The following is a 17,563-nucleotide window of genomic DNA, read 5'->3' on the forward strand; positions in this document are numbered from 1 at the left end:
TTTAGTGAGTTTGTATGCCACAATGACAACCTTTTTTCACCCTTTCAAATGGAGAGGGTTGTTTAATGTGCAGAGGGCTTAATGTTCCTCCTGCACGCAATCATGTAACTTTTCTTTACATTGATAGAATGGGACCTGTCCCCTTTGACAGCATTTGCCAAAAAAAGAAAAAAACTTAAATACATTTCAATTACTTGACAACAGGAAGATATCCAAACAGCAACATTTTACCAGATGAATAAGCATTCTTTGCAATTTTATTAATAAGGTTCCTTCAGGATTCTATTAATCTATGCATAATTTTAGTGATGTGCCCATATTTAAGAAAGAACACATCTATTTTCCTTTGACAACAAAATCTATAGCCTGGTGATGTTATAGGTATATAAAATTCTCATCATAAGGCAGCCAATATTTTTAATATAATATTGAAAGTGAACAGCAGCCGACTCGGTAGACAGTAATGCTCAAAACATCTTTATTGCCAGATAGATAGGGGAATGAGGATAGATTAGGAAGTCAGATTTGTATACCTATCATATACTAAGAATTGCATTGTATCTTCCAACCCACATGATATCAGTCATATTCAGTGTTGCATACCTACAAAAAGGGCAAATTTTGTGCAGAAAAGATCTTCTTATCAATGTGATCACTTTTCATCTGCCACTTCCACCTCATACAAGTGCAGAGCATCACGCATTAGACGTTAGAACTCAAGCCTTCACCACAAAGTCTTGTCAAAGAAAATCATGGGTACAACCAAGATTGACTATAATTGCAGATCAGTGTACCATTAATATATCACTAATCCTTGGTGCAGTAATACATAAATGTGACAATAATATTATTTTATTATTATTACTCAGCCGTAGGTGAAGCCAAACAGTCATATTAGAAAATGAACTAAACGATCATTTGGAGATTGAGAAATTACTTTGTAAATATCGACTGTTAATACAGTTTTGAGTTTGCATCAATATAATTTTGTGTCGCTAATTTTTGCTCACCAAAACTATGTTATGTTCTTTGCCATTTCTGCTTAAGCTGCCATAATATGCTTTTCAAATCCCAAGTCTTTTTGTTTTCAAGATTTTTTAGGTTTTGGAGTTCTATTTTTAGGATTTCGATACAAACAGGTGTTTAAAAATATGGTTGGTTGCTTTAAAAATAAAGTTTGTTTTTAAATCATAGTCTTTTATTTAAAAAGAGAGATGTTTTTTATAAGTGTTCAGCATTTTTAGTTGGGCAGTAATTTAATATGTAGGTGATATTTATATTTAATTCAAATGGGAAATTTTTGGTGAGGAGGTATTTTTTAAATATATTTTAGGTCATTGTTTATCAGCATTATTTTACCGATTTCAAAGTAGTTTTGGGGAAAAAATTTAATATTGCAAGCAATAAGTTTTTCTCCTGCAAAAAATCAAAACAAAACAAATTTGCAAACCTAAAAGCAACATTCAGTATTAGCAAAGCTTTTGGTTCACATTTATCGGTAATGCCATCATGTTTAAACTATTGCATCCCATGCCTAACATAGCTGCAACAATGTCATTTATGGCATTATCCCTATAAATTGCCAAAGAGATCGCAATTTTCACTTTCCTATTTCCCTCTATTTACTCTTATGTGAATTGCCATTAGACTATAAAAGTTGAAGCAGGTCATCATGGAGTATATAGGAAGCTTGTTCTTCCATGTACAACGTGACCTAATGGTCTACTATCGTTAACAACATAGATCCCTTTCACATACTTCCTAAGTCCACGTACCAATTTTCTCTCACGTGCCTTAAAGTCTCTTTCACGTATTGATGGGAATATTGAAAAGACTAACTTCTTCCATGTCCCAACAAGTATATTAAGACAGGTATATAGAGAGATTTGATAAAGTAGTTTGTCCAGTATATAAAAATGGAAACCTATTGCAGAGGTATGGAAGCAATCCATCTCCCATTTACAACATAAACAAAAATGCACTCCACTTCAACAATAATTGGCACAACCTTACTTGAGGACATCTAGTTAGAATGGTCAAGAAAAGTAAAAAATAAACTCATCTTCAGTGATTTGTGGTATGATATTTGTGATGGAGAAAAAAGAATGAGCAAGTGACAAAATTACCAATATGGAAGCATAAAAATGTAAAGGCATTGGCCTTGATAAGGACCTCAATTGATGGAGAAGTTTTCCAAGATATACAAGGGTGCAACACACCATGGGAGGCACTACACAAGTTGAAAGTATTGTTTGGTTGTCACTCAAAATTGGAATTTATACATTTGCAATTGAAGTTATTCAAAAAACTTGAGTTGAAAAATGAAGATGTAATGAAAATGGCTTCTAAATTTTTGGTCATAAAACATGATGTTGAAGCTGCAGGTGAGAAAATTGTGGCTGCCTTCATAAAAAAATTATTCCCACATATTCAACCTACTTGGAGTCCTTGCAAGCAAGCATTCAATTAAAGTCGCTCACCTTTGACAAATTGGTTCAAAAGATGGCCAAGAAGAAAGTCTTTTGGAAGAAAGACTAAATACACGAGAGAAAAGAAAACATTTGCCTTACTCATCAAAAAGGAAAATCTTCAATTAAAATTTCTTCTAAAGGTAATAAGAGTGACAAAGGCAAAGGAAGAAGCTAAGAAGGTAATAGAGGAAGGGGAGGAAGAACTAGCAGAAGCAATGGTGAATATCATGAAAATCAAAGACATAGACAACACTTTTGCAAAAGTTGTGGTAGAAAGCGGAGTCATGAGGCTAATGAATGCAAAAGTTCAAGGGATGAGATTAGAGCTTATCAAAAACAAAAGGCAAATGAGCAGAAGAAAAAAGCCTGAATTCAGATCAATTTGCATGTAATCATTGTCAACAGGATGAATGTGTTCTCTCTACATCAAATGATGCTAACTGAGCATTAGTGAATCCAACCTAGTATGATGCTTGGGTCTTAGCTATAGGAGCCATGCAACATGTGACTTTCTCAAAGGAATTCTTTGAGAGCTTCATGAAGAAAGTTGTGGTCCAATATATTTGGCAGATAAAAACAAGTCTGCAACTACAAAGAAAAGAAACAATTTGCCTCAAATTGCCACAACAGTGATGAAATTTGTTTGTCCCTAGTGCTCATTTGGCAACAAGGCCACTCCATTTTGTTGGACGATGGAGAGGTAGTAATCAAAAGGAAGCTTGTGAATAATGTCACCTAAACAAGATGAGGAATGAAAATTGTTTAAACTCAAAGGTGATTCTTGTTTCAAAGAATTTTGCCCACCTTGCTGAAGGTGGTTCTTGTTTCAAAGAAATTTGCACACCTTGCCGAAGGAGGTATCTCAGCACATATTTTGTGGTATGTAAGATTTGGAAAATGTGAATTATGACAACATCTGAGAAATGCAAAAGAATGTTGTTGTAGGCCTGCCCATTCTTCCCAAAACAATTAAAAAGTGTGAGGCCTACATTTTGATGAAACAACAAAGAGAGTTTTGCAAATTCGAACTAGAGAGCTAAAAGGAAGTTGCAATTCATATGCTCTGATTAGTGTGGTCCATTATCAATTCCTTCTGCTGGTGGTAGTAAGTACTTCATGTTGTTCATGGATGACTATAACAGAATGACCTAGATCTACTTCTTCAAGCAAAAATTTGAAGCCTTTGAAAAAATTTGATCAAAAGTTTTGCACAATGGTTGAAAATGATTCTCAATCTCATATTAGCACACTAAGGACTGATAATGGTGAGGAATTCACATCAAAGGTGTTTGAAGACTACCTTAGGAAAAATGGTATCAAGCATCATCACATAGTCCCTCACAATCCTCAACAAAATGAAGTGGTTAAAAGGATGAGCAAAAATATGATGAATATGGTCCAGGCAACGATGTACTTCAAAGGAGTAAACCTACATTTTTGGGGAGAAGTGGCAAAGGCAACAATAAATCTTCACAACAAGCCACCTTCAAGAACTCTTCAAATGAAAAGTCCATATGAAGTTTGGTGTGGTCATCTTCCATTAGTGCAGCATCTCAGAATCTTTGGATCCACATATTGTGCATTGATTCCCATGAAGAACAAAAACTAGTTGGACCAAGCGTTACATGTGCATCTTTTGGGGGTATTCAAAATCCTCAAAAGCTTATAGATTTTCTGATAAGAATGCTAAGAGACTCGTCATTGTTAGGAATGTTGTATTCTGTAAAACCACAAAAGATGCAGCCAGCATTGATCGGCCATTGAGCCAACTTCCAAATTTTACAAAGTTTGACATTTTATTGGGAATGATAACAAAATTAGTGAGATTCCAAACATTGAACCAATTTTTGGATCTTTGCCTCCCAGGCAGGAATGCTGACTTCATCAGAAGATGAGAACAAGTTTCAAGAGACTTTGGAGCAGCAATAAAGTGATGAATGAGCTTCAAATCGGGAAGATGAGGCACCGATTGTACCACAAGAAACACAATAAAAGTTGCCAAATGGAAGATGCAAGCACTCAAAGATGTAAAATCCAACAAAGTTGGGAAGACAGGCACTAGAAGTGCATACAAAGCCAAACAACAAGAAAATCACATTGAAGAAATTCAAGATAAGCTAGAAAAGCTAAACTTGAGCAAGTATCCTGCTGAAGAAATCAAGAATGCTAATGATTCAAAATCAACTTCCTATAAAGAAGTCAAAAAGCTTCAAATGAAAACTAAATGATGCTTTGATGAAGAATCAAACTTGGGAATTGGTGGATCCTCCATTTAGTTGTAAACTTATTAGTTGCAAGTGGGTCATTTGAAACAAGTACTAAGTAGATAGATAAATTGACCAACATAAAGGAATGCTTATCGCAAAGGTATGTGCTCAAAAAAGGTATGTGGTCAAAAAAAAGTTATAGATTATGAAGAAACCTTTGCACCTATAGCAAAGTGGATATCATTTGTGTTTTGTTGGCTGCGACAACACAAAATAGGTGGAGAGTCCATCAAATGGACAAAAACTGCATTCCTAAATGGTACTCTCAAGGAAACAACATACATGACTCAACCAGAAGAATTTTGCAGCTCAAGGTCAAGGACAATGAGTATGAAAGCTTATAAAATCATTGTATGGATTAAAGCACGGCCCACGAGCATGGTATGAAACACTCACCAAGCATCTCTTCAAGAGGAATTTCAAGCATTTTGAATTTGACAATTGCAACTCTTCTTGTCAAGAAAGTTGACAAGGCAGTTGTATATGTGGATGATTTGTCTGAACAAGTAACAGTGAAAGATACACTACAACTATGAAAGAAGAATTGAATAGCTTTGAAATGATTAATTTGGGATGCCTTCATAACTATTTGAGCATTGAAGTGATTCAATAACCCAAATATATCTTTATCACCCAACAAAAATACATTGGTGAAATTTTGAGGAGATTTGGAATGTAAGACTAAAAAACCTCTTAGATCTATAATGTCAAGCTAAAACTAAAATTAGATGCAACTAAGTATAAATTGCTTGTTGGAAGTTTGATCTATGCAACAACAAGACCAAACGTTTCTTTTGTTGTTGGAGTTCTTTTTAAATTCATGCAACCTAGAGAAAATCACTAAGAAGTAGCAAACATTATTCCTCGTTATATGAATATAACTAAAAAATATGGGCTCAAATACTCCCAAGTCAAATATTCATATTCAAATTATGTAGGTGATGTAGATTTCCTAATTCACCTAGGGTCAATAGTCATTTCTTGTACATCTAAGAAGCAGTTCTCTCATCAAAAGAAACAAAACAGTTGGCACCTTTAAGGGCAACCAAGGAAAAATTATGGCTTGGAAGGAATCTTGATGATTTGCAAGAGAAATAGATTTCATCAACACTGCTCATTGTTGACAATACTTCTACAATCAAAATGGCAAGAAATCCAATGTTCATTCACCGAACTAAGCACATCAACACCAAATTTGAAATTTCATTTGATTCACCATCATGCGAAAGATGGAAATGCATAGCTGAGCCTAAAATATTGTCCAACAGCAGAACAACTAGATGATATCCTGATCAAAGCACTTAGGCAAGAGTTATTTCAAAAATTCAAAGGCATGCTTGGTATCACAACCTACCCTACTAATTAGTGGGGGAATGTAATATTAATGTATATAATCCTAGCTGTAAAAATAAATAGATGTAATAAAAATATTTTATTATCATTACTCAATTGTAGGTGAAGCCGAATAGTCATCTTAGAAGATGAACTGAACAATCATTTGGAGATTGATAAATATTTCTATGCGAACATTGAATGTTAATATAATTTTGAGTTAGCACAATACAATTTTCCATTTCATTTTCAGTCCAAATTCTTGGCCTAACAATCAGTTCCATTAATTTTTCCCTATGCTCCCCCAAGTTTCTAGGATGGGTTTTTCGGAAGGCCATTTTTTAGGAGATGACTATTAACAAAATAGGGAAAATTATAAATTAGGAAATTTCAAATTTTCATATGACAACATCGATAATGCATTAAACACAGACATTATAGAACCTTAACACATAACATTAGACTTGAATTGAAATTTTAAATTGCTTTCATTGTCAATATGAATATATATCATAAAAAAATTACAACAAAATGCTCGAAGGTTGCAAGTTTCAGCTACAAAATGACAAAACATAGAAAATCAACTAGACAACCAACCAGCCCAAGCATGCAACCAAGCAGCTCAAGCATGCATCCAAGTAGCTCAAGCAGCTCAACCAAACAACCAACCAGCTCAAACACACAATTGCTAGACAACCTTGATCATCATCCTTTGACATCAATGACAAAATATCCAACAGGATGTTCCAACCACTTGTGGGCCAAGGGGCAAGTTGTCCTAGTGGGACGCTGCACGCACTTGAGCTTAGTTGGGTTGAGCAGTTTACTTGCGTTCTTTCGAGGTTTTTCTATCGAACTAAACTATGATTGGTTATGGGGTAGTTAGCTAGTAATAATGTTTATCATTCCATATAATATACTTGTTCACTAATCCATGTATTTGTTCATTGTTTCTTAAGTTTATTAATGATTAAATGAATCTACTTTAGTATGTTACTGTTAAGAATAGATTGTGTTGTTGGAATCGTCAATTTTGGGCACAACCAGGTTAATCTCTATTTGGAGACATTACAAACTCAATGCTTTAATTAATTAAGATCAACCCCTTTGACAACATTAAATATAAATGCACACCTTTATATTTATTATTAACATATTTTAGGTCCAGTTTAAGAGGGAAAATTCAAAATATGTGTCAAACTAGCTTCAAAATGTCCATGTCATCAGTCTCTACACCCACTGTTATTTTTACATTCACAGATTTTAGGGTCAGTTAAGAGGGGAAAATATACATCAAAAGATAACTTCAGGATGCTCATGTTAGCAGACTGTACACTTGCTATCATAAGTCTATACAATCCAGCTTGGAGAGGGCAAACCTTACTTTGATCAAGTTTGATGTCAGGACTGTTACGGCTCTGACAAAATGCTTATGTAAGAGAGAATTAAGCACTGGATGACATTTTCCATGTTACTGACATCATCAGTCTATGGAGCTAATATCACATCCATGTTCAAAATAATTAGTGCAAGGAAATCGTCACTTTGTCTTGCTGAAGGTTGATGGTTCGTCCCAGCTGTATGGAGTCAAAATCGCAGAGGTTATCAGATGCTGATTGGGGACAGCTGCATATTTTCTATGTTTTGTCATTTTGTAGCTGAAACTTGCAACCTTCGAGCATTTTGTTGTAATTTTTTTATGATATATATTCATATTGACAATGAAAGCAATTTAAAATTTCAATTCCATCAACTACGTTTCCCTAGCTTATTTCCATCAACTTCGCATGTGATTGATTATGGGATATATATATATATATATATATATATATATATATATATGATTAAAACATTCAAAGGAAAATAATGCCATGTTAATCCTTTAGGTTCAATGTCAAAAGATATCCATATAATAATTAACGCATACTGTACTAACTCATACCAAATTACTTATATATTTCTCAATCTTTTGTCCGGCTTGAATCTTTGTAACTCAGATTTAGATCTCCTTTATCAATGCTTCTCTTGGACTCCTGGATTTGCCCTTTATACCTTTCCCTTGGTGGTGGGGGGGTCTGATTCCTCTTATGGACACAACTACTTGAAGAAGAGGCATCCCTTTATTTGCTAAGTGGTGTCTCTTCATAACTGCACTCGTTCTTTGTCTTGAAACAATTTGTTCGTTTAACTTAATAAGTTGTTTCTCTTCATTAATCCATTATTAGATGGGTAGGATCGCTGCCCCCATATACCTGACCTGCTGTATAATGTGGATGGTTGCAAGATTGGCAATTACTGAAATTGTGAAGTCTTACGTATTGTAAGACAATTTCATGCTATTCATCAAATGTCGGGGCAGGGGCATGATAGAGTTCTCATTGTGGAGTCCAAAGTTCAAATCCAAAAGGGGCATCTAATATGGAATTTTCAGTTGTGACTCTTGGTCTTCCATAGTTGGCTTTAGTGTGGAGGTTGTTTCAAATAAGTGGATTTCTAAGTTGCGACTCTTCGTCTTCCACAGGTGATTTCAAGTGTGGTTACTCAAAAGGAATTGATATTAGTCTTATTATTATGCTCGCAAGAGCTTGTATTGGTCTCATGTTGATGCTTGTATGAGCAGAATAATTATAAATAGTGCAATCTAAAAAATATTTAATGTTAAAATTACTCACTTATTTCCTACACTTATGATCATCTATTGCTGATATAGTTGCTGTAATGTCCCTTTCTTGGATTACCTTGTAATTTGCCCTAAATTCAAAAAATCCAAATGAAACAAAGGAACATAACTTACTTAGAGAGATACTCCTTACCTAAGAATAGAATGAGGTAAGTCTGTCTTGGAAACCTGCAACCAAGTTAGATAATAATATAGACATAATACATATAATATATCCATCTCTAGAATTAAAGGAGAAACAAACTAATGACACCAAAATCCAAATGATCTCATAGGCTCAACCATAACGAGGATGTGGAGAGGATGGTCATGATGAGGTGCCCTAAATATCTCCAGCCCTAGGCCCAAGAGCGGAAACCCTATCCCTCTTGGCCTCATGTGGTCCTTAACCATGCTCATGAGGTGGCATACCTAGCAAAGCCTATACACCGTTCCCCTCCATCATGCTATTCTTCTCTCCCTTTATGATTGACGATCCGTTTTCTTGTCTACCTTGATAACTAACCCCTATAGGGTTTGGAGGGAAGATTGCAATTGGGTGCCCTTGACTCAACCCTAGGCCCAAGGTTAGGACCTTATTCTCCTTGGCCTTATGTGGTCCTTAACCGATGGTCCTCAACCATCATCATGAGGTGGCCTCGTAGTCCTTAACCATCTTTACGAGGCGGAATACCTAGTGAGGAATCTTTCACCATTTGCCCTATTGTGTGCCTTATCCCTCCACCACAATTGAAGACATCAATAACATACAAATTATGCATCGCAATACACAAACATTATGCAGCATTATCTTTACTATCGATATACATAAGAGCATGTTTGCAAAGATATGAGTGCATGGATATTATATTATTCCAAGAAAGTAGTTTATAAAGGCATTAGCATTGTAAGTGCATAAATATTATAAGTGCACGGATATCATAAGTGCATATTATTATATTGTTTTCATCTATTCATACCAAATCGCAAGGGTTAATGTCCTCAATGCTAGATGCCTAAGATCTGATGTTTCTTACACTTAATGCTGAAGGTTGAAGGTTCATCCCAGTTGTATGGAGCCAAAAAAAGTGAAAAAAACATCAGCAATATTAATCAGCAATATTAATGTGCTTGGCGGTTTCATTTGAAACGAACTTCATTGACTTCACAGATTCTATTTTAAAGGTGTTGTCAGTGAGTGGACAGCTCATCTTATTCTGGTGTAAGATCCTTTGACGGCACATGGGCCATCCTTTAATTGTGCAGGTTCCTTTTTTTTTAAAACGTACAATATCATTGGCTGCGAATCATGGAATACTTACTTATCAGCGCGATACCCATATATTACAGAAGTGTGGCAATGTTTATTGGCTAAATAAAAATCGTGGCAGTACCCTTTGTAGAATACATTTGTACGCACTAGCAGAGCAGTTATCGTGGAGTCTAATTTTGGTATGAAGTTTTATATTGAAGCTTAAAAAAGACTTTGTGGAGTCTAACTTTAGGCACTACATGAGTGGTATGTAATTGTTGGTCTTTGCGTGTTCTGCTTTTGACGATTTTTAGAGCTCTTGTTTTTGTATTCAAACATATAGAAGGGAGGTTTTTGGGATGAAAAGCTTATTATAGTGCTGTTCATGCTCGATATATCTATAATAGTATTCAGCCATGACTGATATTCATATTTAAAGGATACTCTCTGCTTATTTCCCTTCTTGCCATTAGACTTGGCTGTAGACCTGTACGTGGACAGAGATAAAGAAAATATTTCGAGCTTAATGTACCTCATAGTTGCTGCTGTATGTTTTCTGAGTATTACATTCTCAATGGCAGATTACATCGTGGAACTTTATAAAGAGCTCTACATAAGTGAGGAGATAGAAAAAGAAAATTGTGAATTTTCCAATATATATGAAAAAGTAAGAGCATTTTTTCGAATGAAATGTGCATTAGGAAAGAATGAAATTCGTAATTTCTGAGCAATATTTAAGCCATTACAGACTGGTTTTTGCAAGTGAAGGATGTATGTGCTCTGTGAAAGATGCCTGAGTTTGTGAAGTTGTGAAAATAAGGAGGGTGTGGAGCCTATGTTTGAAAACTACTCAATGGAGCTGCATACGTGGATGTATTCAAAAGGTTTCAGTAATTTTTGAGTATAAAATGTTAAATTTTATGATCAGATTAGATAACACAATAATTCACACAAATGCACAAATATTATCCTGGGAAAACCTTCCTCTTGAAGGTGAAAAACACAGCAATTAAATATGTCTTTATTATCTCAATTATGTCAAGAGACTTTACAAAGAATTTGCTTCACTCTTGAAGCTATATATGTATGACAACAATTCAATATAGAGAATATACGATCTGCAATAAAGAATCGGAATTCCTTAGTTGATGCTCAACCTGCTGTAGATAGTCTTCCATCTGCTGTAGAATATCAACGAACTGCTGAATAAATGAATGTCTGTAGAATGTCCACGAACTGTTATATGTGTGTGTCCTTCGATGTCTATTAGAGAGGGATACAAAACTTCATATATACCCGATCAGATGTGCCTTCAACCAACACAACTCCTCCAAGGGTTGGCTTCTAATCAACACGTCTCATGAATGAAGATTAGTTATAATATAATTATGCATCGGTTATATTAACACGTCTCTTAAAGGTTGCTGGGATTTATACAAAATCGGCACATTAAGGAATGATTACATTATTGATATATGCAAATCGTGTTTGCTTACTTAACCATTTAATATTCAACGATATAACTAAATGGTCTAAGGCCAATAGGCCAATTAGGCAAATTAGTTATCTGTCGGCCCTGAAGGATATCGACCGAAGCTATCCATCAACATAAAAGGACTGGAGTAGTTGCTTCAGCAGATTGAAGTTGGTGCTTCAAGGGGAGTAGGTGCTCTCAGTGAGTTGGTGCTCACTTTTGCAATTTGGGTTGGTGTCCATTTGTTAATGAACGCTATTGCATGCCGTGGTTTTTTACCCAAAAAGGTTTTCCACAGAAAATTGGTGTTTGCATCTTAATGCTTGCTCTCTCAAAGTTTTATATGGCTTCACATTTTTTAAAAGTTTAAAATATGGATTCAACTGCCCCACCTGCTGCCACCCCCTCTCAGTATTTCCTTTTGTTGAGTAGCCATCTCCATAACGAAATCTCACATGGTATACATATTCTCTTTGAATGGAGATAGCCACCCAGGATCTAGAGGCCTAATGGAAAGCAGAATGATCTTCCTTTTATATGTGAGGGAGTCACAACCTTTGACTTTGGAAGGAGTCACACCCCTTATAATCTAATTGCTACCATAAGCTTTTAATGTAATCTTAATCAAATTCTTTAATATGCTAGCATCTCCTGTTTTTGGCGCCACCTCTAAATCGCTTGAACTATAAAATGGGCTGCAATCAGATTTTGTGGCGGGGGCATTGACATATCTATTATGAGATCTAGCACAGGTGTTAATACTTGTACAGATATTCAAGGGCTTCATTATCCACTGTCTTTCATTGACCCTGCATGAGGTGTTTGGCCCTCCATATCCTTGGAGTTATGTTTACACAATTGGCATTGTAGAAGTGTTCTTGAAGTACCAGATTGATTACAACCTTTCTTTTATCACCCCAACTAGAGGTGTTCGGCCCTTTTTCTCCTTAATGTTGTTATGTTTATATGTTGAGCCATTATAGAGATGTTCTCGAAATACCATGTCGACTGCCTCCCCTCCATCTATTTCAGATGCTGACCTGCTAACTGTCCTTTCGAAAATATAGGTCTATAATTTGGTAAAGACAAGCTAGTGAGGTTTATTCTTTTAGTTGCAGCTACTGGAGTTTTCTAATCCCCTTATATATTATAGGTATGCTTCTGCCTTTTGTTGGTGCTAAGGTCCTAGTTCATTTGACCAACATCACGAGGATCGGATGCAAATTCACATCATCAATTTCCTTTCTACTTCAAATGATTCATCAGCCTTGGATTGTAAAAAATGATCTAGGGGATGAACCCTGCTTATCCCTAGGCTTTTACAGTTTAGTTCCCTTTGTCCAGGGCATTCTCCAAGGGAATCATTGGATCTTCTATTGATCCATTTATGGAAACAGATGATGTGAACTCATCGTCTACTTCGTAATTCACATAAGTGACAGCGGCGATCCAGCCATTATGCCAGTTTCTAATTCAGGTCTTCATCAATTCATGCTTTAATTAATATCAATGTTTTGTTATACCTACGTTGACTTGCCCGTTTAAATTCGAAACTGATCCAAAGTTAAAGCTTGAGTCGGTATACTTTGATCCCTCACACTTGCTTATCATACATAAATGTATTTCTAAGTTTCAACTTATTTTGGTCACCGTGTACGCAGATTCATATCTAGATGTATTCCTGAATCCAAGCCTGTTGCGTACTATAAATTTTTCTTTATTTCTATTAAAACAAAAATAGCAAGTAACTGATATTGCATGCCCAAATATCAGACGCTCCGATATTTTGTGACAACTAGAAAAATAGATAATAATAGCACATAAATAACATTGCCTGGCATTCTAGAGATGTAAATAAGTAAAACTAGGTGAAGTGAAAACAATCGATCTCAAAACTGTCAAAGAATTTCTTGAATTAGAAATTTATGACCTGACGAAGGTGAGAAGAAGATTCTTACAAGAAAAACCAAATGGTCACACTCTTCGTGAGAAAGGAACCCTCTGTACACAAAAGCCCTGCAATACATAAAGAAGGGAATTGATATCATAACTTCTCATACTGGAACTGGCAAAAAGTGCCACAATTTAGCAATTCTATTCAAGTTTGGGGTTTGATCCAAAAGATGGATTGATATGTGCCTGGGCTTCCACGAAATTTGTTCGACTCTGGTGGGATATACGACGGGCTCCTGCTTAGATGATTCGACGATTATGTTTTTGCCATTTAGAGATCCGTTGTCCAATGTCCTTATGGCATTAACATTTAATGCTAACAATGCCCACGTAAATGCAATCCAGATCTTCTTCATTTGTGCTGGCACTACAGAATTCTCGGTATTGGATTTGGGCATTGTGTTATTGTGCGAGAGCTCCTCGCGCGATCTTAACGTGAAGATACCCGAGAAGTCTCGATGCGTCCTCCAGTAGAGAATTAGTCTACGTTGAGCTTAGGAGCTGACTTGTTCCTCCTCCATCTGTTCAAAGAAAGTGTGTACTTCTACTATTATTTTATTTTTCCTTAAGTAGCTTGTCAAACATCTAGAAGAAAAATTTGCTTTAAAGTTGTACTACCCTTAATATATAGGTATGCTTCTGCCTTTTGGTATGGTCATTTTGTGTGAAGATTTAATTAGTACCCATAGAAAGTGTGCATTTTTGTATTTTTTTTATTTAGTATTTATCTTAACCTTGTAAATAAATATATATTTCAAAATTTAATTGGAAGGATTATAATATGCAAGTTGATTAAATTCATTGTCTTTTTTTTTCCTTAACTTAATTCTTCCAATTAGGATCTAGTCCATTTTGTACTTATTTTTTCACAGTGTTTGAAATTGTGGTTGTGATTCTACCTTCTACGCAAGATCAAACTACATTTTCTTTAAGTTGATCTAATTCAAAATTTGCTTGTCAAATTATTTGCAAATTCTTTTGAATTGACACTTAGAATTACATATTTAAAGTCAATTCCTAAGGCATTTATAATACTCCATTACAAGCATCTTACAAGAATTGAAAGCATTCATTTGAGAGTGTTTTAGAAGTATTCAAATTAGAGCATCTCTACATTAACAATAGCATTTACTATATCAAGCGTCATGTATTTCATATACTCAAATTATTCTCATATAAATTATAGACAAAAATAAACGATAGGCTTGACTTAGGCTAAAGAAAGTCTAATATTTCAAGACTAGTAAAGCAAACTTCTAAAGGTGTTCTTAAACACCATTTTGACCTTAAGTGAATGCTTTCATTAGAGGCAAAGGATTTAAGAGTCACTAACTAATAAAGATAAGATCATGGTAAGTTGGACAAAATCATGGGAGTGCAAGATAGAATCACAACAATGATTGTGTCTAATTGCAATGTAGTAATCAAAGACTTATCTACTTCAAAAGTAGTAGTTCATGTCTATTTTTTATAGTTATAAAGTAATTTGGGTGCGGAACTATAATCTAATTTCATCATTTTCATTGTCGTCACCATCATCAAAGAGCTAAGCAAATCCTTGACCTCTTATTTAATTTAACATTTACTTGTCATGTTAATGACTTGGCTTCATTATATTTGTCTAAGGTCTTATTAGAATAGTAAATTGATCTTTTCCTTAGATAATTATAATTTTATAAGAGGGTGCATTTTTATTTCTCTTATTTTGGCTTTAACATATTGGTTTACCTTTCCTTAAAGTTGTCTTTTTCTTATTCTTTAGATATGATACATCTAATTTTCTAATATTTACATCAATTATGAACATTCTTTTACTTTGATTGCCTTTATCTCTTTTGATCTTCTTGAATGTATGAGAAAATCTCAACCAATATCTTGTCTTCCGCTTAAAAAGAATTCTAAGTTAAACCCAACAATAGCAATGGATCAAACCAATGGTCCCCTTATTGAAAATTTGAATATTATGGACTACCTTGATTATGAGGAATCTTTGATCATGACACTTAGTTTGTAACCATAGATAAGAGGAATATTGCTCATATTACTCAAGTTCTTAGAGAGGATTGTTATCACGCTTATAATAATGATATCCATTTCAACCTAGTTGATGTCCTTCATATTATTTCACCTAGGTGGAAATGCTTCAAGGTATTGATCAAAAGTTAAATTCACCAAACTCTCTTAATAATGTATTCACACTCTCAAAACAACATTCTCAAGATTCATCTTCTATCATTCACTGAGAAGCCATGACTCCTATATTTTCCATTCCACATGATACTTCCCCATGTTCACTAATCACCCATTATCTAGTGCTCCCATATGATTCTCTCATATTTCCCACTTCCCATGTGCAACTTAAGCCCATTATTTCCTGTCATGCCTCGCATGCCCATATTCCACCTTTCTCCACTATTTCTTAACCCATTTATATGTACTTCATCGTCATCTATGTTCTTACTTCTAGCAACCATCCATCTATTTTTGGAACAATTATTAAAACACTTGATGAAATTCAATTAAAGGCGAGTACCTTATCTTCAAGCGCTAAGAAAGATATCACACTAGTAAAATAAATTATATTTCACTCTCTCGTGACATCCTAGTGTATCTTTTCCCTATGGATTTTGTGGCCTCTTGATTTGAAATGTATAATTGTAAAAGAAACACACATGACTCACTTTGCTCTTTTAATGTCATTTGTTTAGAGTACACATATGATGATAAGATACTTGTTATAAATTTTCTAAGAACATTGGAAGGTTGTGTGATTGAGTGGATTAATTATTTATGTCATGGTTAAACACACTCATGTTTGTTGATCCTTTTGTGCAACATTTCAATGTTAATACTAAACTTCTACTAAGTATCTAATGTGGTTAAATATAAACAAGGAATGAGAAAATTCATGTTTATTATTTATTTTTTATCATTGTGTGTCAAATGAATTACTAAATTTAGAGACGATCAATTTCAAAGACTATTTATTAAATGTGTATTTCATAAAAGTCAAGAAAAAAGTGTACTTAAATAGGAACACTTAATTTTTTGAATTTATGTGAAAATGTAAGGAGTAAGAAGTAAATGCACTAAAATATGGTTTTTTATATCCTCCTTCACACTCATTCTACCCTTTTAAGTTTTCACTAAATAAATTTCAAGAATGATAGCAATACTCCACATAAGCATGGTATTAGGCGGTCTTTGATGTCATTTCTATTAAGCCCAAAATTCCAATAAAGTTCATAAGATTTCATGATCCCTTACATGTGGTATTGAAACATTATCTATGATGCAATATGATAACCTTGCCCCCTATTTGACTTGTCAATATATCTTTTAGTTTTTCAAAGGTTATGATGTCAGTCATTTTATACTTATCATAGGATAAATGGGCATGACATTGAAAAATTTGTGGGTCTAAGACATAATTTAGGATCTTATTAATAGAAACATGATTTATGTAGAATGCATCAATGATGGATGTCAATATTTTATTGCCTTACCTAGTCAAAATTAATAGGAATTCACTAACTATTTCCCACACCATTCTCAATCTATTAATGTGTAAGATGTTAAGGAATATATGCATGTTCAAGAAGAATAGCTTGATAAACCTTCTCTTGATTTTGATAACTTTGTGAGAGAATTTGAATAGAAATCTATTTATAAACCACTTCTTTCATTCCTTATTACATTTTTCACGACAAAATTCCTAATTATCGATTTCATAAACATATTTGTACTATAGCCAATATAATCACATTTGCACTAAATGGATTATTGGAGATCATGTTTCACACTTTAAAGTTTACATAAAATAATTATTTCCATCAACAAATATATGTACATTCAAAGATCCCTAAAAATTAGATATAATATAAGACACTCTTAGATGTATCATCATAAATTTGTAAATTACATAAAGAGAAGAAATTGTTCTTTTTATATCATTCCCACCTACTAATGCGGATTTTGACACACCAAAATTCATGCAAGTTGTGACACACCACTCACTGGAATGAAAAAGGTTCCCCTACTTGGAAGGTGGCTACCCTTAAGAGTATTATTGATTGTTTTACAAGGTCTTCTAGAATTTCTTTGTTGAAGAGCACTTTGTTTAGTCTATTCAAGGAACTACATAGAATATGAAAA

The 17,563-nt window shown here is 34.3% G+C and overlaps 1 protein-coding gene across 1 annotated transcript in view; it reads right to left on the minus strand.

Annotated features, from left to right (window-relative positions):
* Positions 1-13,945, minus strand: part of LOC131047852 (probable prolyl 4-hydroxylase 4) — an 80,657-nt gene extending 66,712 nt beyond the window's left edge. Inside the window, exons 1-2 of the mRNA XM_057981639.2 lie at positions 13,595-13,945; positions 13,414-13,471 (exon numbers count right to left, since the gene is read on the minus strand). Of these exons, the coding sequence (XP_057837622.2) occupies positions 13,414-13,471; positions 13,595-13,806 (270 nt within the window). The 5' untranslated portion in view covers positions 13,807-13,945. The remainder of the gene's footprint in view (positions 1-13,413; positions 13,472-13,594) is intronic.
* Positions 13,946-17,563: the final 3,618 nt, after the last annotated feature.

The sequence above is a fragment of the Cryptomeria japonica genome, chromosome 3 (assembly GCF_030272615.1).
Source record: "Cryptomeria japonica chromosome 3, Sugi_1.0, whole genome shotgun sequence".
Lineage (NCBI taxonomy): Eukaryota > Viridiplantae > Streptophyta > Pinopsida > Cupressales > Cupressaceae > Cryptomeria > Cryptomeria japonica.